This window comes from Myodes glareolus, chromosome 4 (genome assembly GCF_982192425.1).
Source record: "Myodes glareolus chromosome 4, mMyoGla1.1, whole genome shotgun sequence".
Classification (NCBI taxonomy): Eukaryota; Metazoa; Chordata; class Mammalia; order Rodentia; family Cricetidae; genus Myodes; species Myodes glareolus.
In genome coordinates this window covers 83036322-83062878 of record NC_142029.1, presented here as the reverse complement: position 1 = coordinate 83062878, position 26557 = coordinate 83036322, and the positions used below count along the sequence as shown (strand labels likewise).

Sequence of the window (26557 nt, the reverse complement as noted above, 5' to 3'; positions counted from 1 at the left end):
CCCACTCAAGGGCAGGATGATAAGGTTCTGTCAGCCCAACTGTTGAACCGAACCTGCGTCTACCAAGGTCATCCTTGTTTTGACTTGTAACCACACATTTGTCTTGTCTAAGTGTCCAATCGCTATAAAACAGAGGGCCCAGCCCTCCATTCCGACACCCTTCGAAGAGGCAGGAGCCAGAGCCACGCTGGTCGATTGATTTTCTAACCTCGCTCCTGCTTCGTTCCTATAGAGCTTTGAATTTTGTTCTTCTGACGCCAATTATCACAAGATGTTCCTGGAAATGCTGAACCCCATGCACTATAATGTCACCAACATGGTCCCGGAAGCTATGCCTGTCAGTGCCATGCCCCTGCTGCTGATCATGGGCCTCCTCCTCTTGATTTGGAACTGTGAGAGCACATCTTCCATACCAGGTGAGCCTCCGCTTTAGTTCTCGACCTAAGGAGATAAGGAGAATGTTCCAGTGGGCCCTTTGGTCCACGGCAGCAGAAACTAGTTTTGTAAAAAGACAAAGAGCAAACGTTGAGAGGTTTCTGGAGACACAGCTGCGCTAGCAAGTGAGCACCGAATGGGCGCTCCGCACGCGGCAGCTGAGCACATCACAAGCTGTGTAGATGCTCCCTCCAGGCTGCAGACTGCTTTGGCACAGCAAGTACCTAAGAGGCAAGCTTGAGATGGAGTGGAGCAAGGTAAAATGCTAGGGATTTTATCAACAAAAGAAAGAAAGAAGAAATTAAAAAAAAAAAAACCAGATTCAAATTCATTCCAGTCTCTGGGCTGCCCTCCCTTCTGTCTTCTCCATTCTCCTTTGCCTCAGCCACACCTTCTCCCTTCTTTGCATTTCTTCTTTCTTTTAATCTTTCTCTTCCCTTTCTCTTATTGGCAGCACGGTGACAGTGACAGTGGTGTCACCATAAGGGTTGAATGGGAGCTGTGTAGTGGGAGAAGAGTAGGGACTGAAACTGTTCTCTGGGAGCATCACATCCTGATGGAGTCGCCAAGAAGGTCTGTGTGTCAATCAAAAGTCGAGACTGGCATACTTGTTTGGATCATCCCAGGGAAGCATTTTGCCGCTGCTGCTGAAATGATTGATTATCAGATTAATTCAGAATAAACAGAAATTCCAGATAATGTCTCTAAATTCAGGTGTGAATGCCTCATGGTTATTGCTAGTTTCTAACTCCACAAGATATCCAACAAGGCTTGTTTCAATGCCACAGTAACCACCCATTCACAAACACGCCAGAGCTCCGCCCAGGGCAATTGAAAGTGGCAGCTGGGCTGGGGAGAGCAGACGCACAGTGCTGTGTCTGTATTCTTTCTGAAGCTTTCCAGATACTTGCCAGCCTCTCAGATCCAGACTTGTACTTTAGGTTCTTTTAGTTTCTAATTTAACTGAGTTCTCTTCTCCTTGGTGGGGTCCCCTTTGGGGGAGGAGGACTAGGAGCTGAAGGCTACTCCTCCATGGCTTTGGCTTGGATATGGCTCCCACAGATTTCCTTTCCTCTGTGAGCTCTTTGATCGGGGTAAAGGAGTAGTTGAGGTTGAGATTTGAGGGTGGGGTGCAATAGACTGCTTTTTCCTCCCCTCCCTTGTCATAGGCTCAGGTGCTAAAGTCCAAGCCACCTGCCTTATAAGAGCATCTTGCAATCAGAAGAGAGGTCGGCACTCCGTCTGTCAAGGAAGCCACATACTCTCAAATTTTTAGTATAAGAACAACCTGGAAGGCGGGAGCTTGCTAGCCAATCCTCAAACCCTTTCCCAGAGTGTTTAAGTTGCAATGACCTTAAACGTGTTCTCGCTAAGTAGCTCTGGCTATCTCTCTGGCCTGGAGCTGATTATATAATGTAGACCACGTCTGTGCTGAATTCAAAGAGATCCTCCAGCTTCTGCTTCCTGAGTGCTGGGATTAAAGTCATGCACCACCACACCCAGCTAAAATATGTACTTTGAGAAGAAGTGAAGTGAGAATTGACAGCTCCCAGGCTTAAATCAGGAAGCCAGACGGCACTTATTTGTGTCTACCTCTTCTGGGCCAGGGCTCAGGTACTGTCTGTCACCAGTGGCATCCACCTGGACAGTACAGTGATCCTCAGCTCTGTCTGAGGTAGGGCCTCTGGGTTGATACTCTAAAACCTTCCTTGGTGGTGTTTCTTCAACAGCAGAGATTGAGAGCCACAGAGATAGGTCCAACCCCTCCATATGACAGAAGGGGGAAGCCCCTTGAGAGATGCTCTGTGTTGCCAGGCAACATGTTACGACAGTAAGAGAAGCCGGAAAGTCCAAACAAAATAAAGGGCTAACTAAATCCTGGAGGAGGGAAATGACTTGCTGATGCCCACTTAGAAGGAAGATAGAAGCCCCTGCAGAAGACCAGGAATCCCAAGTCCTGGGCTGTGTGTTCCCACCTACGTACATGCTTTGCTTTGGAAATAAGAGGTCTGGTCAGTTCTCTTTCAGGGGCATAGCCCAGGATTCACTGACTCCTGTCAGGCATAGGAAATAAGAAAAGCGGCTGTTCTCCTAGCTCTTGCTTGTATCATGGCTCTCTGGGCTCTTGGAGTCACAAGTTTTAGGGTACTCTGGACCCTCAAAAGCCTAAGGGAATTCAAAAGGTGTTGTGGTTTAAAAGCCCTTATTAATAAGTTTCAGTTAAGGCAGCTTCCTGCTCTGTCAGGTGATGTTGGTGACAGTGCCTTTTTTGTAGAAGAAACTGAACTCGAGGAGGAGCAATTTGATCCAGTGTGCGATGGTTCGGGGACTCAGGTGTAAGCTGCTCCCTTTATGCTTGCTGAGAAGTCTGTCTAGACCTGGTGCTTGGAGGCGAGGGGTGTGCAAAGAGCATAGATGTGGGTTCTGACCTGGAAAGTGGCAAAGACTGGCTGATATGGAGGGGGAGGAGGCTGCAAGAGTTGGGGAGTGAAGAATGATTCCTACGGGAAGTGGTGTCCCTTCGATTCTGATAAATATGTGTGTGTTTGTGTGTGTGTGTCAAGAACAACATTCCAAAGTTCATGCTTTTTATTATATGCACATACCTTGTTTATTTTAAGACATTTATTGAGCATCTGTGTTGTACTAAATTACTAAATGGTATTTTGTTTGCAACACATATTTGATACATTAAAAGTTGATGTATCTGATATTTTGAAGAAATATCTATTCAATCAAACCTGCTTGCTTACATATTTGAAAGAACATGCGGTTATTATTTTAATAGAATGTCAGTCACCTATGACATAATGTAGTGCTAGGAGAGTCAGAAGACTGAAAACTTTTGGTTCACAAATATATGCACTCACTCATAAGTGGTTTTTAAACATAAAGCAAAGAAAATCAGCCTACAAATCACAATCCCAGAGAACCTAGACAACAATGAAGGACCCTAAGAGAGACATACCTGGATCTAATATACATAGGAAGTAGAAAAAGACAAGATCTCCTGAAAAAATTGGGAGCATGGGGACCATGGAAGAGGGTTGAAAAGGAGGGGCGAAGAAGGGAGGGGAGCAGAGAAAAATGTAGAGCTCAATAAAATCAAAAAAAGAAAAAAGAAAGAAAGAAAGAAAAAGGAAAGAAAGCCTTTGGTTCTGTTGATCTTTTGTTTCAAAGATCTTATCTTCCAAAAAGGGAGAAGAGGTCTGATAATTCTGTTAATAGGAATTCGGTTAAACACTGTTTGCCAAATTTGAGAGTAAACATCCAGCTGAGATGATTCAGCTGAAAGTTTGTACCATCTAGATTACCACATAACTCTTGTTGGCTCATGCAACTAGACATGTTAGGCTTTATAACAATTTCACAGACAACATGGAATTTTAAAAAAGATTTAGGAAAATTACTTTACATGACATTTTTTAAGTACAGAATTATTTTTATCTAACTTTTTACCAACCACTAGTAAAATAAACTCTACTGGGTTTTAATTGGAATCTTGACAGTTGGGAAACTGAGGCAGGAGAATCTTGATGTTCAAGGACACTCTGAGCTAAATCATTTAACCTTATCTCAAAAAAGTCAACAAAGTATAATGGCACATGTCTGTAAAAATGTTGGGAATATAATGAAACCTATTACTTTGCAAGCTCACCTAAAACTCTAGTGGAATGAATTCAAGCTACAAGTTCATTTGTGGCATGAACCACATAGAGTTCCCACATCTCCCCCACCCCCCGCGCCCCAGTTCACACTATGAATAATGCTACCATTGTCCACGTGAGCAAGACTAAGAGCTGACTGCTGTTCTTGGCCAAAATCAGACCCTGCTCCACGAACTCTAGTGTAGATAATGTTCTTCATTGTAAAAATGAGTTCTTAGGTTTGTATTACCTCATGAGATTTTTTTTTCTTAAGACTCCTTTTTATAAGCTGAGCCTTAAAGACAGCGGATGTTCTGAGATTGGACATCATCCTTGCAGATGGAAGGAAGCCAGGCTCAGCTCTGATGGAGTCATTCTGTCAGGTGAGAGCTTCCAGACGAGAGCGGCAGGATGCCATTGAGTCCATCGGCTTGTCTGCTCTCGCAGTTTCTACGTTTATTGCCATGCACATCAACCGATTTTTATTTGTGACTCTCAGAAATTAGCATGGCGCTGAAATGACAGGTCAAGAGAAGCAAGTGTGAAGCCATGGGCTTTTCACACGTGAAGAGGTAGAGAGCCTTGTGGTATACTTGGTTTTGTTTTAAACCACATTGAGTGACTCACATACAGACCAGAAGATGGAAAAATAAAAGAGTTGTTTAATATGAAAGAACATCAATTCTGGTGATTATTCAGAAGTTCACTATTATCTCATGACTTGTAGGTCCTGGCTACTGTCTGGGAATTGGGCCCCTCATTTCCCACGGCAGATTCCTGTGGATGGGGATTGGAAGTGCCTGCAACTACTACAATAAGACATACGGCGAACTCGTGAGGGTCTGGATCAGCGGAGAGGAAACGCTCATTATCAGCAAGTGAGTCTGTGAACGCTCATATCAGCTGGAATGGCTGAGGGAGGTGCAGCCCAGGAAGAATGTGTGCTCAGTGTGTGCCAGTCCTGGGTTCAAGTCTCAGTATCCAAATGCGGCTACCGCGCATTTAAAGGAGCTTTGATTGCTCCTTTAAAAGCAAGGCTGAAGCTTTTCCTATTTTTTTTTTATTTTAAAGAACAGTATTGAGTTTTTCCTATTAAAAAGAAATCCATATTTTGGTACAGCTACATTTTCCCCCCTGTGGAAATGAAGACGAGAAAATGTCCATGTAGCAGTCTCATACTGTGGATAAGCAAAATAATTGAAAGTTTCTTGAGCTGAAGTCAGAGACACGTAGATAAAGAACCCCACAAAGCTGGGAAGTCTTTTAAAATCTCTCTGAGTCGTGAGTATGAAAACCCAGGGTCCAGGAGGTTTTGGCTAAGCATGCTTTAGGGAAAACAGACCATTTTTTTCTGCTTTCCTGAGATTTTGGTCTTATTTCTACGAGTCACTGTACAAAAAATAAAAACCAAACCCAAACAAAACAAACCCAAACCAATTCCCCAAATCTCTAAACAGCAACAAAGGAGAGGCTGATATCTGCCTGGCAGCTTTTAGCGTGGTCGCCCTGCAGGCTTCTGAATACCTACAAGGCAGCAACCAGCACAGAGAGAAGCCACCAGCTGCTGTCCACTGGCTGTGTGCCAGTGTTTTGGCCGAGCCACCTGAGCCACCAATCAGGATCAGCAGTGCCCATTAAAACCAAAGTCCTCTTTCCCACACTGTTAGGTTTAGGTGGATTGCATCCATCCTAGGATTAACTAAATACTCATCAACTATTATTGAACTGTGTTTTTATTCACTAGTTTTCTAGTCTATTGATCTGAGAAGATGAAGGAATTAGAAGAAGGCATATTCTACTCGACTTCCCGCTATCTCAGCAAAGTTATCTACAACCACCATACCACAAATATTTTAATATTTATAACCCCTGGTAGAGCTTTTCCCACAAGCTAAAACCTACCAAGACATTTTACTGATTCGTTTGAGCCTTTATATTATTTTACCAAATCTAATAGTACCCTTGAAGCTCAGTTCTTTGAAGTAAATACTGAAAGGGTCACAGGAGATAAAAAAAAAAACAGCCCATAATTCCAAATATTTCAATCTACCCAGTAATGTTCTGGTTCTATTCAATCCCTTAGTTTTTGCCTGAGGTTTCTTTGTTTCATGTGACAGCACTTTGAGGAACGGCTAAGGCAGACCACATCCACACAGCCATGAGCAGCTGTGGGCAGAAGTGTCGGGCTCCTCATGGACCAGCACTGAGGTTTCCTGGCAAGATTCCTTGAGCAGCAGCAACCCCAGAGCTCAGAGCTTGCTAGAAATGTCCATGCTTTTACTCCACCAGCACTCACCAACAAAGACCTGGACTAGGACCCCACTGTCTGCTGTGACTCGGATGCATTGCTCTAGGGACACCATCACAGTTCGGCTTTGATTTGCTGTGTTTGGTCTGGCCAGCTCTGGCCAGCCTAATTCAAGCCAATTTGACACATTTTCTCTATGTCTTCAGTGTTCTAGACACTTTTTCAATTGGTTATTGCCTTAAAAATGTCTTGGAAATGTTGCCATTTAGGTTTGGGGACTGGGGCAGTCTTTTCTGCTTTTTCACGCTTTCCCAGCGGCCAACCTTCTAGCTCTACTCTACTTAGCATGGCTTCCTCTCCCATTTCCCTCGGCAAACTGGTGAAATTAAGCCTCAGGGAATTTATTTAGAAGCCTATCAGCTTGAGCAGCGGTTCTCTCATGGGCGAGCCAGCCAGGGAGAGCGTAGGAATCCTAGCGCGTGGGCTCTGAGATCAAGCGTGGACGTGGACAGACAACGGTGCTGTTTAAGATCCCTGGGTGATTCCAGACAGCAGTGGAGCTTGGGAAAATCCCACCGGAAAAGGAGGTAAAGGTTGTTTCTGGAGCCAGAGTGTCTTTCTCTGGGACTAGGGCAAACAGAGAAGCAGCTCTGGAATGCTTCTTCTCTTACCGCGTTACCCTTGAGGCTAGCCAAGGTGACTGGGTGTAAGACTAGATTTGAAATGAGAAACGATGGATTTGAGAACAGAAGACTAGGTGAAGTCGTTCCCAGAGAGTGGACATTTAGAAACTTAGGTCACCAGACAAACCCACTGAAGTCCACATACAATTCCTAATGCGGGGTCCTCATCACAGCCAGAATCACCCTACTCTTCTTCCTCAGGAAAGCAACTTTAGTGACTCTGGCCAGCACAGACACAGAGGTACAGACACAACCTATCTACCCTCCCCGCAGCTCCCCCAGTTCATTTCTTGTTATGTTCCCTCAGGCTTTTCACTTGTTGAAGTCTTTGTGTTCTCCTTAATTGCCTCCAAGCCCTCCATTTCGTTGTTAAAGGCTGAGCTCCTCTCTGGAATAGGACGACTTTGTCCCCGTCTCCCTCCCTTGCCCGCTCTTCAAGTCTTTTCCAGAACTACCTGTACCTCTTGAAGCGACCCCGCTGGACCTCAGTCAGATTGTTGTTTTGATTTGAACGGCTTGCCAGATTTCTTTTCCTTTTGAAAAGTTGGAGGTGTAGAACCGTTACTGCTGTGTGGTAACTGCGATCCAACTTTTCCAATCAGCCTTGCCACAGGGGTCCAAGGCTGCAGGATTTCGGGGGAGGCAGTCAGGAGGGGTGCTGCGTGCGCATGCGCGCTGCCTGCGCAACTCGGAGGCAAGGCTCAGAGATGTGCGTGAGCCTGCAGCAAAGCAAGTGCAGTGTCCTTGGTCAGTTCCGCTCCACACCCTACAGATGGTACACTGTCTGTCCAGTGTGTGTGTGTACACACGGGTGTGTAACTTGTCACAAATACAAAAATAAAGCAAGTGACATTTATAAAGGATAATTGACAATTAATATGCCAATGAAAGTTTCATTTGCACACCTGTCTTAATTATGCGTAAACTTAGAAGGAATTCAGTCAGTTCACATTAAGAGTGATGTACTAGCTGTTAAATCTCAAACCCTGAATAAATGGTTGGGGTGCCTATTGAACATTTCAAAGTGGAGCTGTCTGCCAACTTCTCCCATTACAGGGTATGGCTGGCACACCCTGACCCCTACCCTAAGCTACTTCGGCCCAGACTAGGTTGCCTTTCCCCCAACTGCCTTTTCTTATATAATCCAGCCATTTTGGTTCCCTGGCCCTTTTGGTCTATCCATTACCTTACTGACCAGTCTCTTGGCTCAGGTCACCCACCCCAGTCTGTGGCCCCTGTCCCCTCATCTCCTCACATGGCCCAGCTCAGTCTGGCCATGTTCAGTCTGGACTCTCCAGACGTCTCTGTCTCTGCCCCTGCCTATATTCTCACTCATTGCTGCAATAAACTTTCTCCTCCACCGCACCTAGGAGCAATGCTCTAAGCAGGCCCCTCAGTTAGCTCTTTGTCCCGGGTTTGGACTTAACGCTGACAGTAACAATCGGCTCTTTATTCCTTTCATAAATGAGAAGATACTAACACCGTGCTCTGTTCATTCACAGCAGGATTATATCTGGAGAATAAAAATGGCTCAAAGTTCCCACCGTCATGGGACAACAGATTGTTAGTACACTGTGAAGAAACAAGGGAGGTGTACAGTATAGCCATGTATTCCCGAATGATGGACACATTCTGGGAAACGCAGTCTGGGAAATGCATTCTGGGAAGCACATTCTGAGGCTACTTTGTCACTGTATGAACATCTTAGAGTGTATAAGATGGTCACTATGGTAATCAGGTGACAAGATCCCACAGGGCCACATTGTTAACTGTGTAGTCCATCTGTGATGGAAGCGTCTTTATGAAGTGTATACATTATAGCCAACCTTTCCGTTTGCCTGAGATTAGGGGATTTTCTTTTTTTCCTTTTTTTCCCCTTTTTTTCTTTTTTCCCTTCCTTCCTACCTTCATTCCTTTTTTTCTTTCTTCCTTTTGTCTTTTTTTTGATACAGGGTTTCTCTGTGTAGCTTTGGAGCCTGTCCTGGAACTCACTCTGTAGACTAGGCTGGCCTCAAACTCACAGAGGTCTGCCTGCCTCTGCCTCCTGAGTGCTGGGATTAAAGGTGTGCGCCACCACCACCTAGCTATAGGGGATTTTCTAAACTGGGGAATTTTTAGTGTTAAAGTTGAGACAATCCAGAGAAAACAAGTATATATGTACTATCTGGGGGCGGGGGCAGAATTGGGAAAAGGTTAGGGGAGGACTTGTTGTGGGGAGTGTAGTATAATTGTGAGTGGGTTCCTAGCTTGGGACAGGCCTCATTGATGACAGACTTAAAAGGAGGAATGGGGAGACACATTGATAAATAAGGTGGAAGACTGATTGAAGATGATTCCTGGCGCCAACTGAAGGTTTCAACGTGTTCACACACATACGTATAGATATAGACATGGGTGCACACATACACACACACACACGAAAATGGAAAGATAAAATGTCCTTTTCAAAAGACTTGAAGACATGATCCAGGCAGAACCCTGGAAAAAAAGTGCATCGTACAGAAAGAATAGCAGAAGCAGGGGTCGTGAGCCAGGAGCAGGTCTGAATTGTTCAAGGAACTTCAAAGATGGCAGAGGGGCTGAAAGGAAACGTGAGAGAAACAAGACGAGAGACACTTAGACATCTGGGCATGCAGCTCCTGGGGTTGTGGTGGGAATGGTGAGCTATCGAGCAAATGGCTCATGAGGAGGAAAGGGGGGTGCTGTGTGAAATGTGAAGATGTTCTTTCATGTGGAGGGACTGACCTTGAACAAGGACATCACATTTCAACCATGGCAACAGGAAAGAAGGCTGAGCACAGAGTTTGGGTCCCAGGGAGAGAGGGAAAGGGAGAAGGAGAGGGAGAGGGAGAGGGAGAGGGAGAGGGAGAGAGAGAGAGAGAGAGAGAGAGAGAGAGAGAGAGAGAGAGAGAGAGAGAACGGACAAGGGAGATTGAATAGAAATACCACACTGGAGGCAGGAGGGGTTGCCCACTGTGGTGACTGATGTCTTAACTTCAGTCATGGTTAAAGGTATAACCTCTGACCTCAGTGGCATTACCTTGTCCACTGTCTCTTCTGAACTTGGGGGCACCACTGGCAAATCCTCACTCTCCCCAACCGGACATTTCCCTCAGCCTGGATTGCTGGGGAAGTTAGGGTCACTTCAGGGTCAGGTCTCTATGACGGCCAGAAGGAGTGTGGGCTGGGACCTCTTGTCCCTCAACGGTCATCTCCTTCACAGCCAAGTTTACTCTGTTTTATAAACTGCCTCACTTTGATAAATGTCCTTGCTTTATAAACTCCAGACTGAAAATAGTTGGGACAATAGCACCCCCTAGGGGACACACGGATTTTAAACTCTGTTAATGGTCAGCAGGATCCACAAGACAAATGTAGTGTATGAATGCCTGGGAACCAGGGCAGAAAGGACAGCGCTTTGTCTATCTCTCGAGTACTGAAAATCTTTAGATACAAGGATGTGAATAAAGAAGGTTAAAAAAAAAGTTCTACTTTACTTGTGGAGCAAGTTAGGAAACGGGAAGAAAAGCTAGAGGTCTTACATTAATCATCAGTAATTTCAGTCCATTTTTTTCCTAAGTAAAATTTAAAATGTCAGATTAATTTGTTGACACTCAATTTGAGACATTTGAATTTTTGTTTTTGTTTTTAGAAGGAAAATCTCATCAGAAACTTGAGCCATTTTGTGATTATTATTGGAAACTGAATTGAGAGACTTTGATAGTTTTTATTTTACGTTTTCTTCTGAAATAAATGTCAACTAAATAAGTTATTTCTTAGCATTATTATTATTTTAGAGTTTTCTCCCTCATTTCCACAGGCATCCCCCTCATCCTCTAACTCAGCGTGTATATTATGTAGAGCTGAGCGGGAGAGCAGGGGCACCGCACACAGCTGAGCAAGGCCTGGGGTTGCTACAGCTAAACATCGAGGCGGGCCTTATGGTGCGCAGCTGAACAAGGAGACAGGATTAGCTGCCCTCAGTAGGAGCAGCTCCTGTAGGGAAGCAGGCTTCAGGCCGTAAATATTCAGGCGGAGACGTGATGGCGGAGGTTTTCTGCATGCACTGTCAGCATCCGCACTTGGACCAGAAAGGAAGGCTCTGCCGTTTCCTTCTGACCATGGCCACGGGTTTTCCCATCTCTCCACAGTGATCCTTCGGGGCTCAGAAAGTAGAAGTGATTCTGTTGACCAAGGATGCTCTCATGCTGCCCGGCATGCTTGTTGAACCTGAGTACTAGAAATCAAACTTTGCGTTTGGATCAACGTGCTTCTGCTGAGAAAGCCCCCACACGGTAGTCAGAGTGAACCGCCATAAACGCCTTTCCCGTGTTGGATTAACACCAAGGCTCCCTTCCTTCACAGGTCCTCAGTCATGTTCCATGTTATGAAGCACAGTAACTACATCTCCAGGTTTGGCAGCAAGCGTGGGCTGCAGTGCATTGGAATGCATGAGAACGGCATCATTTTCAACAACAACCCAGAACTGTGGAAGACAGTTCGCCCCTTCTTTATGAAAGGTAAATGGGAATACGCTGCATTCTTTTCTGAGATCTATGAATGTACTACTTTTTTTTAAAAAAAATTATCATTTAAACTTTGCTGTCACATAATTTTGAAATAATACTGATAAGCTTCTTATACCTTTGCCTATGCACCAAACACCGTCCTAGACACTTGACATTGTAATTCTACAGCAATGTCATATGGTGAAATGTCATATTTTACCTGCATTTTATAGGCGAGAAAGCTTTAAGTTTCAAACAGGTTAAATTACTTGCCCAAGATTCCAACATTAGTAAATGCTAGCCCCCAGAATGCAACCCCAGAGTCTATGATTGTGGCCACAACAAACTGAAGAGACGAACCTGCCAACTTAGGGTCATTTCAATTAAGAATTTAGTGTTTTAGCTCAATGTTTCATCTAAACATGACTAAATAATGCATTGGCAGACCTGCTGTCTGTCAGGCCAGAGGCTTTAAGAGAGAACAATAAATGAGAATCTTAACACAGGGAAAGACTCCGTGTGTTGACTCATGCAGCCTCTAAGTCTAACGGCTTAAGAAATGAAGTTTGAGATTCACACCAGCAGAGCAAGTCAGAGGTGAGCAGAGACTCAATTCCAAGCCTTCTCTCTGGCTCTTACCCCTTACTATATCCTTCTGAAAACAAAGTGGTTGAGGACCACACAAAGCCAGTTTTTGACACTAAATCAAGCATCAGGAAAGATAGCCTTGCCTTGGCAATTTTGTCAGAGATGGCATCCGGAGCTACATTAATTTTCGGTATGACCATGTGCCATCAAAATTCTTCTTTCCATGCAGGTTCTAGGTCTTTAAGCCCCAACCACACTGCTATAGACACAGCACGCTTGCTTCCTCTGGCTACTGTAAGATACTAGTCCGCTTGGGGTGAACGATATGTGTGTTGTAAAATTCTGCAAGTCAGAAGTCTGTCATGGTCTCAGCAGGGATGGCAAGACGGTGGATGGGAGGCATCCTTGATCTTACCTCTTCCAGCTCCTGGAGCCGCACCTTCATTCCTTGTCTGGTGGGACAGGTCCCGCCCTCCTTGCTCTGCTCTTCTCTGCCCCACCTTCTCTTATGACCTCAGATGGGAAAGTTCCCTCACTAATGACTCTTGGGATTCATTTGGGCTTATCACGGCGACACACCACAATCTCCTCTTCTTGAGGACACACACGAATCATTTTGGGATGAGGACAGTAGACAGCTTTGGAGACGTTTTGAGTGTGTGTAACCATGTTGGAACAGATCACTCTCCCTGTGCCTTACAAGACTGACTCTGGATTAGTGGATAAGTGCATGTCTCAGGGTTATAGTGGGCTCATATCCTAACACTGCCACTTGCTATTCATATGAGGGCTTCCGTCAAATCGTCTAGTGTCTGTGTGCTTTATTTCTCTATCCGCAGAAGTTAATGAGTACTAGAACCGGGCCTTGAGCTGTTGTAAAGAACAAATAAAACATGTCTGACTTCGTAGGAACACACATTGTATTTTACTTTGTCGTTTGACTCAGATCGTAGATACCAATAAAACAATGATAAGCAAGACTTGATTCTGCCCTTGAGGACCGCGGAAGGCTGGGTAAGGTGGGCCTATATATCACCAAGTACTTTCTAGGTGAGGTTGCACCAGACTGCAGAGACTAGACACAGAGGTCACCTAAAGTCACAAAGGGGCCAGGAAAGACAGTCCAGGGCCGTGGGTGTTTATAATGAACTTTGAATGAATGAAGTAAACTCTAACTAACAAAGTATACCAAAGGAAGACACTGTAGGAACAAAGAATGGTATATTTGACAGCAGAGAAAGAGAGATCATCATGTCATGTCCAGGAACCCTCCGTGGATGAACACGAGGCCCAGGGAAAGCAGCTCTAAGTCACTTAAGACCCTTCATATTAAGCCAAGGACTCCAACAAATCTCAAGAGTTACAATGATTCACTAAATATTTTAGGAAAATGATGTGAACATCTACATGTATGTTAGAAAAATTCCTTTGGTCTCAGACAAAAGTTTAACAAGAACAAAGCACAGCTACGAACAATGAAATGGGGGGGCTGTTGTAGTGGCCAGGGGCAGATGGAGGAGAGGTTACGGGGACAAGGACTGTTAAGAGAAGAACATTCTAACGGGACTTGGGGATTTGTCCGCACGTCTTTGTAAATATTTTAGATTAGCCCTGTATACGTAAGATCGGACTTTTTAATAAAATGTTATAAAATTAGACCCCAATTAAATTCCAAAAATAGGAAGCTAATTGCTTACTGAAAAGCACACTGAAGTGCCTGACATTTTTATAATTAATGAGAGTCCTAAGTGTCTTGATGACTCTCCTTTGGGAGTTGGAGTCCTTTGGTTTTCCAGGGAAAGTATAAAAATTGGGACACATTTTGGAGTCTAAGTCAGTAACGTTATGAAGTGTTAAGCTATTGGGGTGTAGAGAAGCAGGTGAGCACAGCTGTGGAAAAGTTTGTCCTGGGAGAAGGGAGAGAGGTCAGTAGGAGTGTGGGGAAGTTGTGTGCTGGAACTGCCAGAGGAACTATTTGTTGGTAAAGTTTGGTTACTTGTTGAATCTCTTTTTGACCAAGGTAAGAGGACTTTTTTTTTTTTTTTTTTTTTTTTTTAGAAAAAGACAAGAGTACTTTTAAGTACATTTAAACATTAAATTATATCTACATACACCAATGGCCATAACCAATCATATTTCATTCTGTTGGTCTGTGAAACATGGCTTTGAGTTCTTGGTCATAGAGGCAAATCCTGCACGCACCTGGAAGGAAGCCATGAGTGACATGTGGATCTGCCCCTTTCATACGAAGAGCTGAGTCATTAAGGGATGATTTGCCCTGTCTTGAATATGATCATTACCCAGAGAACAGAGGACACCAGGGAGGGCTTTCCTACCACTTGGAGGGAGGCTCCTTCTTCTGGCTTCTTGAACACCTCTGACGATCTTTAGTGTCCTTAGGCTGGTCCCTCAGTTCTCCACTGCTCCCTTTCTCTCCCTTCCCTTTCTTCTCCCCATCCCTCACTCCCAACACACACTATTTACCACACTCTTTCTTGACAAGATCTTACTCTGTAGCCTCTCCTGGCCTGAAACTCACTATGGGGCCTAAGCAGGTCTTGAACTTCTAAGAACCACAGGCCCTAGAGAGCTGGGATTATTGGTATGAGCCACCATGCTGGCAGCTTCCTTTTTTCTGATATATGTTTCTCCTTTATAACAGAATGTTCTGATTTGAGAGAATTATTGCCTTCAAGGTACACTCAAAATTTCCATGCCATTTTAAAACCTTTTTCAGCAAGTCTGAATAACAAAAAACATAAAAAATAGAGACTAATCCTGAAGAAAACTTAAAGAAATTCTACCATGATGGGCTACTGGAGTCAGCGTGGTAGGATGGTCAGAAGCAGAGCAAGGGGAGGGTAAAGCCAAGTCACTCTATCTGTTTTCATTCATTCATTCATTCATTCACTCATTCATCCACCCATCTGCTCATTTACCCATCTATACACGCATTCATTTACTTGACAAGTCCGTGTTGAGGGCCCTCGTGCAGGACTGATTGAAGTACAATGCTAGTCAATAGTTGTCACCCTCTTTTAGGAGTTGCCCAGTCACCGAAGCCTGCAAAGCAAACGAGGAATTGCTCTGCCTGCCATTACTGTGTAAAATAAACCTGGAAGTAATCAGAAGAGAGGCTAAGAGTAAGAGTAGGGCATGCATTCATTGTTTCTGAGACGGGCATTGCACATCTCCACTCACTAAGAGGCGCCTTAGGTGAACCGGTTAAGGACCAGGTTCCCTGGTTCTGCACTGTTATCCTTCCCCAAGCTAAAATGTAAGAGAAATGTGACCCTGACCTAATCCAAACCATCATCTCAAGGGAGACGTGTACAGTAAGTGTAGAAAGCACTGTTGGTTATTGTACCCAGAAAAATTGCTATTTCATCCGTATCTCACAAGTTTAAACTAGGGTTTAGAGACAGGCTTGAATTTGAATCATTAAGTAATATTAGCTCATTTTTAGTCAAAAAGGTAAGTGCTTCTTACAGAAAACACAAGAAGGTATAGAGAAGATTATGGAAATTCCCACCCTATTATTGAGTGTAAAGTTGCTCCTGCCATAATAAGGCAAGAACAGCCTGCTTGTGCGCGTCCCGGTGTTTATGACGGCCCAACCTCTGTGCTTCAGCTCTGACAGGCCCCGGCCTCGTTCGAATGGTGGAAGTGTGTGCAGAGTCCATCAAGCAGCATCTGGACAGGCTGGACGACGTCACCGACAACTCGGGCTGCGTGGACGTGCTGGCCCTCATGCGGCACATCATGCTGGACACCTCGAACAAGCTCTTCCTGGGGATTCCCCTGAATGGTACTGGAGTTTGAATTGTCATGCATTCTGCCAGCTTCTAAACTGGGCACCTGGGGACAGCACATTGGAGCAAAGTGCAGCTTTGCACACTGCTTTTGGTTAAGAAGGCATTTCTAAGTAGTCCTTAGGCTACTTTCCCTCCAGTGTTTCTGTGTGTTCATTTGCAGGTCATAAACTTTCAAAAGAGAGGTCAACCTCCACCTCTGTGTATCTCCTGTGTTGCTCTAGGACATAGTATTCTATTGTAGGTTAACATTATCAGTTAGTGTGGTCATTAACATAGCCTGGGAAATTAGATGTATTTAACCATTTCTGAATAAATGACCTTTCTTTTTTTTTTTTTTTTTTTTTTTTGGAGACAGGGTTTCTTTGTAGCTTTGAAGCCTGTCCTGGAACTTGTTCTTGTAGACCAAGTTGACCTCAAACTCACAGAGATCCACCTACCTCTGCCTCCCAAGTGCTGGGATTAAAGGCTTGCACCTCCACTGCCCGGCTTAACTATTTCTAACCATTCTTTTGGGCATGACATATATGCATGTGACTGTTTAATTATACATGTACATACTCCCTCTTTTAAAGCTACTCTATATGAGAACTTGGCTGCATATGACAAAGTGAGGTGACAATGCTGCTGGTAATGACAGAAATGATGACAACAGATGCCAGTAATTTAGTATCTACTATATCCCAAAAAATATGAAAACACTTTATGTAGATGCCTGCCACTTAATATTGATACCAACCTGACATCTCACCTTCTCCACTAAGCTGGAAAAGATGAATGTTTTAAAATGGACACATTACTACCACCACCCAGAAGCAAACAGCTATTTGCATAAATCCCATTCTGCTGCTGACATTAGTATGGGACTTTCCAAATTAATTTATAACCATGTTCATGGGTGCGTCCATTCACTCAGCCAGTATGTGTTGGCTGCTGCTCAAGGTTCTAGGTCCTGGGGAGAGAGCCAGGAAGAGGGGTCCAGTTTTCACCTTGCAGTGGAGGTATATGGGCAGTAAAACAAGTAAATACCAGACTAGGAATTGGACAATAATCAGTGCATGAGGCAAAAACAAGGCAGGGTGAAGGGGCAGAGATTGAGGTGGGGTAGCAGTGTTCTCGTGGTTGAGTGGTCAGGAAAGATCTCTTCACAGAGGACATTCACAGCCTTGTGCAGAGCTGAAAGAAAGACAGCTAGGCAGGGCAATGATGCTGATGCCTTGGCATTTGTGGAAACCCTTCTGGGCCACCCATGTGTTAGCTGACTTACCACATCTGAGCAAGATTAGCTCCGAACCCTCCCTTTCTCCCACCAGCTCTTCCGGCTGGGAGGAGACTGTCTTCACTGGTGGACTATTCTTCGCGAGCGCTGTAGACACTTTACCTAACTATGCATTTACTTTGGAAAGGTTTGGTGCCACCTTTTGCCTGGTCTGCTTCCAGGCTTCCTGCATACATTTCTGCTGAGGTTACTTAGAGACATGCTGATCCCGCCTGGGTTTCCCCAAGCCTGAATTATCAGGAAGGGTTGTGTCAGGGAGCTGTAGACCTCTTCCTTAATCAAGGACTGGGTCCAGACTCTGATGCCACAGCATCTGTATAACCTGACTGGGTTAGTTTGTTTCCTTTATGCTGGGTATTTGTTAGACTCCCAAGCTAACCTGCTGGCCACACCAGCTGCACCTATAGTTTCTATCCACTGTAACTTTCTTTATCTTCAGGACAAAGACACAATCACTCCCTTGGCAAGACTATAAGGATTCAACTTAAAAGTTCTGTAAAGCAACCCAGGAGTGATTGGCATTTTGGCCATTGAAAATAAATATTGATTCCTTTCCCATTTGTATAGAGGTCTGGTGTAATGTCAAAAGAATAAGCAAGGACTCTCTTTTTCTTTATTATTCAATTTAACTTACTATCATTTATCTGTGATTAACAATGCACGAGGCTCAGGACAATGCGTTGGTGGAACTGAAATGGACTTTGCACTTTGGGCCAACTAGAGAGAAGTCTGAAGACTGTGTGCAGAGTGGTATAAAATGAACATAGCCCTGAGAAGTGAGACATTGAGGAACTCTTAGTTAGGTGGGTAATCCTAGTACATGTGAGGTCCAGTTAATACCTCGGCTAACCCCAAAACCCAGCTTGACTGTGTTTTAGTAGCACAACAGGCTTGGGCTTTTAAAATTAATATCATCAGAGAGAGAGAGAGAGAGAGAGAGAGAGAGAGAGAGAGAGAGAGAGAGAGAGAGAGAGAGCGCACTGCTGTGTACCTGTAGTTAGGGGACAATTCTGGAGCTGTGTGTTTCTCTTCCTGCCTTTATGGGGAACTGAGTTGTAATCATCGAGAGGCAAGCTGCCTCACTTGTCCAGACAACATCCTTTCAGGTGCCAGGAGCAGGGATGCAGTAACTGTAATTTCCCCTCAGTCCAGGAAAGTCAGAGTGCGTGGGAAAGCCCAACCCTAAGGGGATATGAGAGTCGGGGCTGTGGTCTCAAACACAGACTTGAAAACTGGCAACTCTATGGTTAACTCAGCCAATTCAGATGGCAAGTAGATAAATTAGTAATAAATCTGCCTCGTAGTTTTATGTAGCTAGGTCATCCACTGGAGACCCAAGACTGGTAAAGGAGTCGGCCTGAAGTACTGCTCATCGGCTCTTATTTTTCTCGGTGAATTTGTTCTTGTTTTTATTTCACAGAAAGTGCCATTGTGAAAAAAATCCAAGGTTATTTTAATGCATGGCAAGCTCTCCTCATCAAACCCAACATCTTCTTTAAGATTTCTTGGCTCTACAGAAAGTATGAAAGATCCGTGTAAGTAGCGCAAGCTTGGAGGGCTTACAAGCGCAGTCAGACTGCGCGCGTGATTGCGTCTTTGCTGCTGTTGGCCACTTTGGTACGTTTGATGCTCCGCGGAGTGCAGAGGGCTGTATTGGTGAAGTTCCTTGTGAGGCATTCAAAACACGCTAGGTGCATTGGGACAGACCAAAGGCTAAAGCCTTTGCCAAGAATCTGCTCAGCAAGGAGCCCAATGTGTGGCCTGAGGGCTCTCTGGAATTTTGAGTTGACAGAAAAGCCCGGTTTCCTGTATTGTTGATATTTGTCAGGACTTTCTGCATATCTAGAAAAATGGAAGCACAGAGTTAAAGTCACAGCTTTGAGATTGCTATCAGTGCTTAGAAATCTCAGTTCACACTGGTACCATAAGATGAATGTTTCATGTAATTCACGAATATTTGTGAAAAAAAATACAAACTCATTCACTCACGAGTGCCAATGGCTTTAAACGAAGCAGAGTGTGTTTTGCGGGATGTCTAAACTGAGAAAATTTTGACATTTCTTTCCCCCCCCCAGCAAGGACTTGAAAGATGAGATAGCTGTTTTGGTGGAAGAAAAAAGACAGAAGGTTTCCACAGCGCAGAAGCTGGAAGACTGTATAGATTTTGCAACTGATTTGATTTTTGCTGAGGTATTGACCTGAATGAATTACAGTTCCCCACCCAATATATATATTATGATGGTATACCATTATTTAAGGAATCCTCCTTACAACTGTGGCATTTTTTTTAAATCTCTCTAGCAGGCAGTCTAATAAAATAGCCTAAACACCAGACATTTCATGACATTTATCATTCAAGCTCTTCTATATTGTAATATAATATATGAAACCTCCAGGAAGTGAGGAGACCTAAGACACTAAATAAAGGCATCCCTCAATATCTGGAATTCCAGAACCCTTCCCAGATACCAAAATATAGGGCTGTTCAAATCTTACCCCTACAATGCCACAGTACTTGGTACCTTATGTCCTCCCACAGGGGTTTGTTTGTAATACTTAATACACTATAACACTGTGCTAAAAGTTATGACATTGTATTATTTAGAGAATGACTACAAAAAGTCTGTACCTGTTTAATAGAAGCACAAGAAGAATATATGTGATGCCCAGTTAGTTCGCTCCATAGCTGCGGAACTAGAGTATATAGAGGGTCAGTGGTACATGGGTAATTAGCTATTTGTTTATCTTTAAGGAGAATGTTAATATGTAAAGTATTGGTGCAGAGATCTGTAATTTCATTTTGTTGAGATTATTGACGCTTGAGTGTCACCTCCCTCGTTTTCTGGAACTTCAACTCCATCTTCAGCATTGTCTCCTCTTTTCAACTCTCCAGAGGCGTGGAGACCTGACTAAGGAGAATGTGAACCAGTGCATTCTGGAGATGCTGATCGCGGCCCCTGACACCATGTCCGTCACTCTGTATTTCATGCTGCTTCTCATTGCAGAGTACCCTGAGGTCGAGACAGCAATACTGAAGGAAATCCACACTGTTGTTGGTAAGCAGTGATCAAATAAACGACAGCGCTTCAAAAATTCCCTTCAGAGTGTTGGCAGCTTCTCATGGCTTAAGAATCTGATAGCACATGTCCTTGTGGTATAACTGAGTATATGCCCCAAAGTGGTATTGCTGGGTCTTGAGGAAGGTTGTTTCCTAATTTTCTGAGAAATCGCCACACTGACATCCAAGGGGGCTGTACCGGCTTGCACTCCCACCAGCAATGCAGAAGTGTTCCCTTTTCCCCACAACCTCTCCAGCATAAGTTGTTATTAGTGTTTTTGATCTTGGTCATTCTTACAGGTATAAGATGGAATTTCAGAGTTGTTTTGATTTGCATTTCTCTGATGGCTAAGGATGTTGAGCATTTCCTTAACTGTCTTTCAGCCATTTTAGATTCCTCTGTTGAGAGTTCTCTGTTTAGGTCTGTACCCCATTTTTTGTTGGATTATTTGTTATTTTGATGACCAATTTCTTGAGTTCTTTGTATATTTTGGAGATCAGATCTCTGTCTGATGTGGGGTTGGTGAAGATCTTTTCCCATTCTGTAGGCTTCTGCTTTGTCTTGTTGATCATGTCCTTTGTTTTATAGAAGCTTCTCAGTTTCAGGAGGTCCCAATTTATTAGTTGTTTCTCTCAGTATCTGTGCTACTGGGGTTCTATTTAGGAAGTGTTCTCCTGTGTGAATGCGTTCACCTATGTTCATAGAAGCATTATTTGTCATAACCAGAACCCGGAAACAGCCTAAATGCCCCCTAACCAAAGAATGGATAAGAAAAATGTGGTACATTTACACAATGGAGTACTACACAGCAGGAAAAATAATGACATCTTGAAATTTGTGGGCAAATGGAAGGATCCAGAAAACATACTGAGTGAGGTAACCCAGACCCAGAAAGACAATTACCATAGGTACTCACTCATAAGTGGCTTTTAGACATAAAAGAAAAACCAGCCTACAATTTACAACACCAGAGGACTTAGACAACAATGAGGACCCTAAGAGAGACATATATGAATCTAATCTACATGGAAAGTAGAAAAAGACAAGATCTCCTAGTAAATTGGGAGCATTGGAACCTTGGGAGAGGGTAGAAGGGGAGGGGAGAGACAGGGAGGAGGGCAGATAAAAATATATAACTTTATTATTATTATTATTATCTGATAGCAAATGTAAAACCTTAAAAAATTAAAGTAAATAATCCTGCCACATCTTGATTATGCTGGGTAGGTTAAAATAATAGTTCCTCTTATTTATATGCTGCATAAATGATAAAAACAATATGTGCTTATTGAAAATCCTAATTCATTTTACTGTCTTAGGGCCTCATTCTCATCTCCACCACTACTTGTTTTCTGTATGTTCTTCAATAGGATTTTGTGTGTGTGTGTGTATGTGTATGTGTCTGTGTATGTGTGTGTGTATATGTGTGTATGTGTGTGGGGGGGGAGGGGTTGTGTGTGTACACACACCACAGTATGAATGTGAAAGTCAGAGGATAGTTTGCAGAGAGTCCGTTCTCCCCTCCCAAATGAGTTCTGGTGATTGAGTTCATGTTTTCAGTCTTGGTGACATACATTTACCTGCTTAGTCATCTCCCCAGCTTGAGACCTTATTCCATGTGTGCACAGACACATATATGGTCAAGGTTGCCCATCTTAGAAAGTCATACTATAGTACTAGTATGTAACCTAATTACAACCGTCCACAGACCAAGTCCCTTCTCCATTGTTTGTAATGCCTACTGCAGTGTAATGCTTTATAAATAGTTACTATATTGCATTATCTGGAGAGTAACTGCAAAATAAAGGCTGTGGATGTTCAGTACAAATACAATAAAATATATTTGATGCTGTTAGTTAAATCCATAAATGGAGAACTTGAGTCTATGTTCTGCCTGCCTCGTGGGTTACATAAGTCTTCTTTAGTGAGCTCACCTAGGAAAATGGCTGTCGGTTGTTTACAGAAGTGTTTGTGAATTTTACTTGGCCGCAGGAGGAGCGGGGTGGGGGGTTAGCAGAGGCGAAGTATGGGCTTCCTTCTCCGCGGCAACCCAGTGATGTTGGCCCTTTCTCCCATTCTTTCTGCCTCCTCTGCAGGAGTCCCCAGGTCCGCATTGGGTTCTTCCACGCTCATTTTCATGGCTCTAGGTCAGCATCATCCTGTCCCCACTCAGCTTTAGAAGCACAAAACCAGAACTCTTTCCTGGGAGAAAACAAATAGCTTATTAGGGGCTGCCCCCGCCTGCGGGATCTGTTTAGGGATTGTTACTAAGCAATGGGAGAAGATTTAGCACGAGATGGACTTTCGGGGCTTTGCACAGTGCTGGTGACAGACGGTATTGGTTGTGGAAAGGCACCCCCTTTAACCAGTGATTTTACAGCTGCTTGATGCAGTTGCCACTAAGGAAAAGCTGCCTTCGTTTCAATGTAAGAAAAGGTTCTGTAGGTGCTCGGCGAGGGGTAGAAGAACAAGTAGACAGGGTAACACTGCCCCAAATCCCAGCATGCTTTCTCAATGTTTCCCATCAGACTTTTCGGGGTCTGTGCAGAGGGCAAGGGAACTCCATTCACCGGGTTGGCTGGTAGACTGGTGGGAGAAAGAGAACTCAGTTGTACTGGAATGAAGAGAGAGGGAACTATGGGAAGGTGGAGCAGAGGAAACTGATTTTGAGTGTGTGCTTTGGTCAGACCTCTGATACAAGTTCCTTGAGCGTGAGACCTGTTTGTGCTTCCTAGTGTCTCCCTGACTCTCCATCAGACTCTCAAAGTCGGGAAAGCAGCTGACCACGGTACAGCATTAATGCTCCCTCTTGTGGTTCACATACTCAGTACTTCCTAGGAATAAATCCTGGCAGATATGGAAACCTCTGCCTTCTTCTCTCTGCCTCTCACCCCAGTAGGGTCCTTGGTTATAGAGCACAGTACTTAAGATGCAGGCTCTCTTTCTAGACTTTTCTCACTGAACTAGATCTTCCTACATGCCTTGGGACACCTTAGTACACTGGAAACTCCTGGTTGCTTTGATTCTGTAAAAGTGGTGGCTCATTTGAGGGTGCTTGTAGATCTTGCCATATCTGGGACAAATCTAAGCCTCTTTGACCAATGCCAGGCCAGGCTGAGACAATGGGAGCATCTGTTACCCCTCGATCATACCCAGAGTTAGGTGGGGCACTGACTTTTCATGGTGGGGAGTAGTAGCCATTTTCCAGGACCAATTTGTTTGTGGTCGGATATGGTGGGCCTGTCAGGGACATGTGCGGGAAGGTAGCTGCCCAAATGCCTAAGGCGTGAACGTTATAAAATGATCTCGGTCCATGAGCTCCCCGATTCTGCAGGACGCCGTAGCCCCTTGTTTGAGATGGTTATTGTACTAGTCGGCTCACATATTAAGAGACAACGTAAATGTTCCTTAGAATGTGGAGCAGATGGAAAACCCGAAAACGTATCCCACAGATAAGAGGACTATGAGATGCGGAGTTGGTGTGGCCATCGTGGAACTGCAGCGTGCATGTCCCCTCTGAAGGGGTGGCTGCCCCGCCCCATCTTTAGGTGGGAATGCGGCTCCAGCATGAGCAGATTGTCAGGAAATCCTTTTTGTTGTTGTTATGAAACATCTGAACTTTTATAAAGCCCCGTGCAGACCAAACAGAACACACTTGTTTCCACTGGGTGTTATGCATTAGAATTACAAGCATTTTTTTTTTCTAACCAAGAACAAATTGCTCTATGGGGGAAAAGGGAGCTGTAGTGTTTATCATGTGTAAAGCTACCGTCGCGTTCTGTGTCCTTTTTATCTATTCCGCAGGTGACAGAGACATAAGGATTGATGATATCCAAAATTTAAAAGTGGTGGAAAACTTCATTAATGAAAGCCTGAGGTACCAGCCCGTCGTAGACTTGGTCATGCGTAGAGCCCTGGCTGATGATGTGATTGATGGCTACCCAGTCAAGAAGGGAACGAACATCATTCTGAATATCGGAAGAATGCACAGACTCGAGTATTTCCCCAAGCCCAATGAATTTACCCTTGAAAACTTTGAAAAGAATGTAAGAGCTCCTCTTTAGACCTCAGCATGTTGTTTTTGGTGTTTTTAATTCTAGGAAGTTGAAGTCATGTAAATCCAGACTGGACAAGACAGACAGACAGACATGATTCACATTAATTTTTACGGTAACGAAAAGTTATTAGGGGACCTGGTGGAGTGTCACACTCCTATAGCCATAGTGCTCTGAGGGAGACGCGAGAGGGCCAGAACTCCGGAGTCATCCCAGGCCACAGACATCTCTCCTCTCTCCCTCTTTCTCTCTCTCTCTCATAAGAAGCTTGACACTAAGGAAATGCATGTCTTTTATCATCATTTTATCCTTTAGATGAGGTCACACAAAAACAAACTTTGTCTTAGTAACTTGCAATGCACTAGGAAAGCTGAAATTGTCCTGCCGAGCTTCTGAATAGCTAATGTTGCCCATATGGTGATTTGCCCTGCCTTACCCCAGCTTATTGACATGTAAAGCAAAACCAGGGACCATCTGAGGTCAGGACGATCCGGGTCGCAAGAGGGGCACGGTGGATGAGAAGGGTTGCTTCTTTAGCCCCAGCCGTGTGTCCCAGGGAGGAAGCGGCATGGCTGAGAGTCCAGCCAGGCATTCTGACTGACAAGTGTTTTCAGAGCAAATCAAAGACGGTTGCACGACCCTGCCTAACCGTCTACTCTCTTTCGTAGGTTCCCTTCAGGTATTTTCAGCCGTTTGGCTTCGGGCCCCGCAGCTGTGCTGGGAAGTACATCGCCATGGTGATGATGAAAGTCACCCTGGTTACACTTTTGAAGAGATTCCATGTGAAGACATCGCAAAAACAATGCGTTGAGAACATGCCCAAAAAAAATGACTTGTCCTTGCACCCCAATGAGGACAGACACCTTGTGGAAATAATTTTCACTCCAAGGAATTCAAACAAGTAGATCAAGCAGTAAACAGCGTGGGCAGTGTCTCCTCTGGAGCATACTGTGTCAACCTCACGATGAACTTGTGACGACCTGAAGCATTTTAGGATCACAGCTCCTGCGGTTTGTCAGCAAGACGGCCACTATCCAGAGAGCCAGGATGCAAAGCAAAAGAGAGACTGAAGCCTTAAAGGACAGAGCCTACAAAATAGACGGGGGGGGGGGGAACGGGGGGGGGGACAGGTCGCCAGTTAATCCTGTCTGGTCTCTTGCCAGAGTTCCGTCGCTGTTGTCGCCAGCACATCTGCCAGAAGTTGCTAGAAGGGCCAGGCAGACCCGCTACTGTGAATAAAGAATTAAGGTGTGTTTGTGTGCGCGTGGTGAGAGTGGGTAGGGAATGACACCCCAGACTGTTCCCACAAGCTAAGCCCAGTTGCTTCTGATGAGCCCACATGTAAGCTGCTTGGGGCAGAAGTTAAACACGAGGGCACCCTTTCCTACTGCCCATTCATGCCTCCAGATATGTAGTTTGACTGTAGTAGGTATAGACTCAGGTAAACAGACCTAAGTAGTACTTGCCTGAGTAAAATAGATGTGGTGTAGGGAGAAAATCACATGGATAAGGATTTTTTTTTTATGTTTGCACTATTGCTTAGTTCCTTTAGTTTGGGAAAGCCCTCTGTGTCTTTCCCTTTGGGAAAGTTTTAGAAAGGAAAGCCCTCTGTGTCTACATCTAAGGCAGCATCCCAGGGGACCTTGACTTCTGAAGAATCATCTCTCGATTTGACGTACCTTCTTACCTCCCCACCCCATGTGACCCCATTCTTTTAAAGAGCAAAGGTCAATCCCTTGTAAATCACTTTTTCATCCTACCTCAGATTTAGTAGTTCTCTTAGAGATTTAACAAATAACTGGCTCATCGAATCACTATAGCCATGAATCAAATATACACCGTGGAATTAGCTCTCCAGGAGTCACATAAGTGGTTAATTTTCTATCCATCACTTCGGGTTCCAAAGCCACTCCAAATATATATAATAGTATTCAGTAACTTAAAACTGAACATTAAAGCTCTCTTACAAACATGGCATGTCCATTGAGTTGACAGCCATCATGCCCTGCATGAATATTCTGTCTGTCTTACTGTTTAGCAACAAGGCCGCAGACGAGTGTAAAATATGTATAGGGGCCCTGAAAGCATGAACTCTCTTTTGCTCTTCACCTCTATCCTTTCTGCATTCCTAATCTGGCTTTCCTTATTCACTGTCAAGATCAGCTCGACATAGACACGCTTGTTCATAGGCAGTCTAAAAAATTCAAGAATGAACCTTGTCAGGAAGGACATATTTGAGCTTG

At 44.2% G+C, this 26557-nt stretch overlaps 1 protein-coding gene across 1 annotated transcript; it reads left to right on the top strand.

Annotated features, from left to right (window-relative positions):
- Cyp19a1 (cytochrome P450 family 19 subfamily A member 1) lies at positions 1-25412 on the top strand. The gene is made up of 9 exons (XM_087905068.1): positions 1-416; positions 4810-4960; positions 11379-11533; positions 15741-15917; positions 18621-18735; positions 19276-19390; positions 20094-20256; positions 24064-24305; positions 24983-25412. Exons 1-9 carry the CDS (start codon positions 272-274, stop codon positions 25217-25219), a joined length of 1500 nt encoding a protein of 499 aa, XP_087761194.1. The 5' UTR covers positions 1-271; the 3' UTR covers positions 25220-25412.
- The last annotated feature ends 1145 nt before the right edge of the window (positions 25413-26557 follow it).

Bases quoted from the DNA above. Each gene is read 5' to 3' on its own strand.
- Cyp19a1 (XM_087905068.1), top strand. From the start codon at position 272: ATGTTCCTGGAAATGCTGAACCCCATGCACTATAATGTCACCAACATG. The intron at 11,534-15,740 runs GTAAATGGGAAT...TCTGTGCTTCAG, and splicing joins TCGCCCCTTCTTTATGAAAG to CTCTGACAGGCCCCGGCCTC. The intron at 20,257-24,063 runs GTAAGCAGTGAT...TCTATTCCGCAG, and splicing joins GGAAATCCACACTGTTGTTG to GTGACAGAGACATAAGGATT.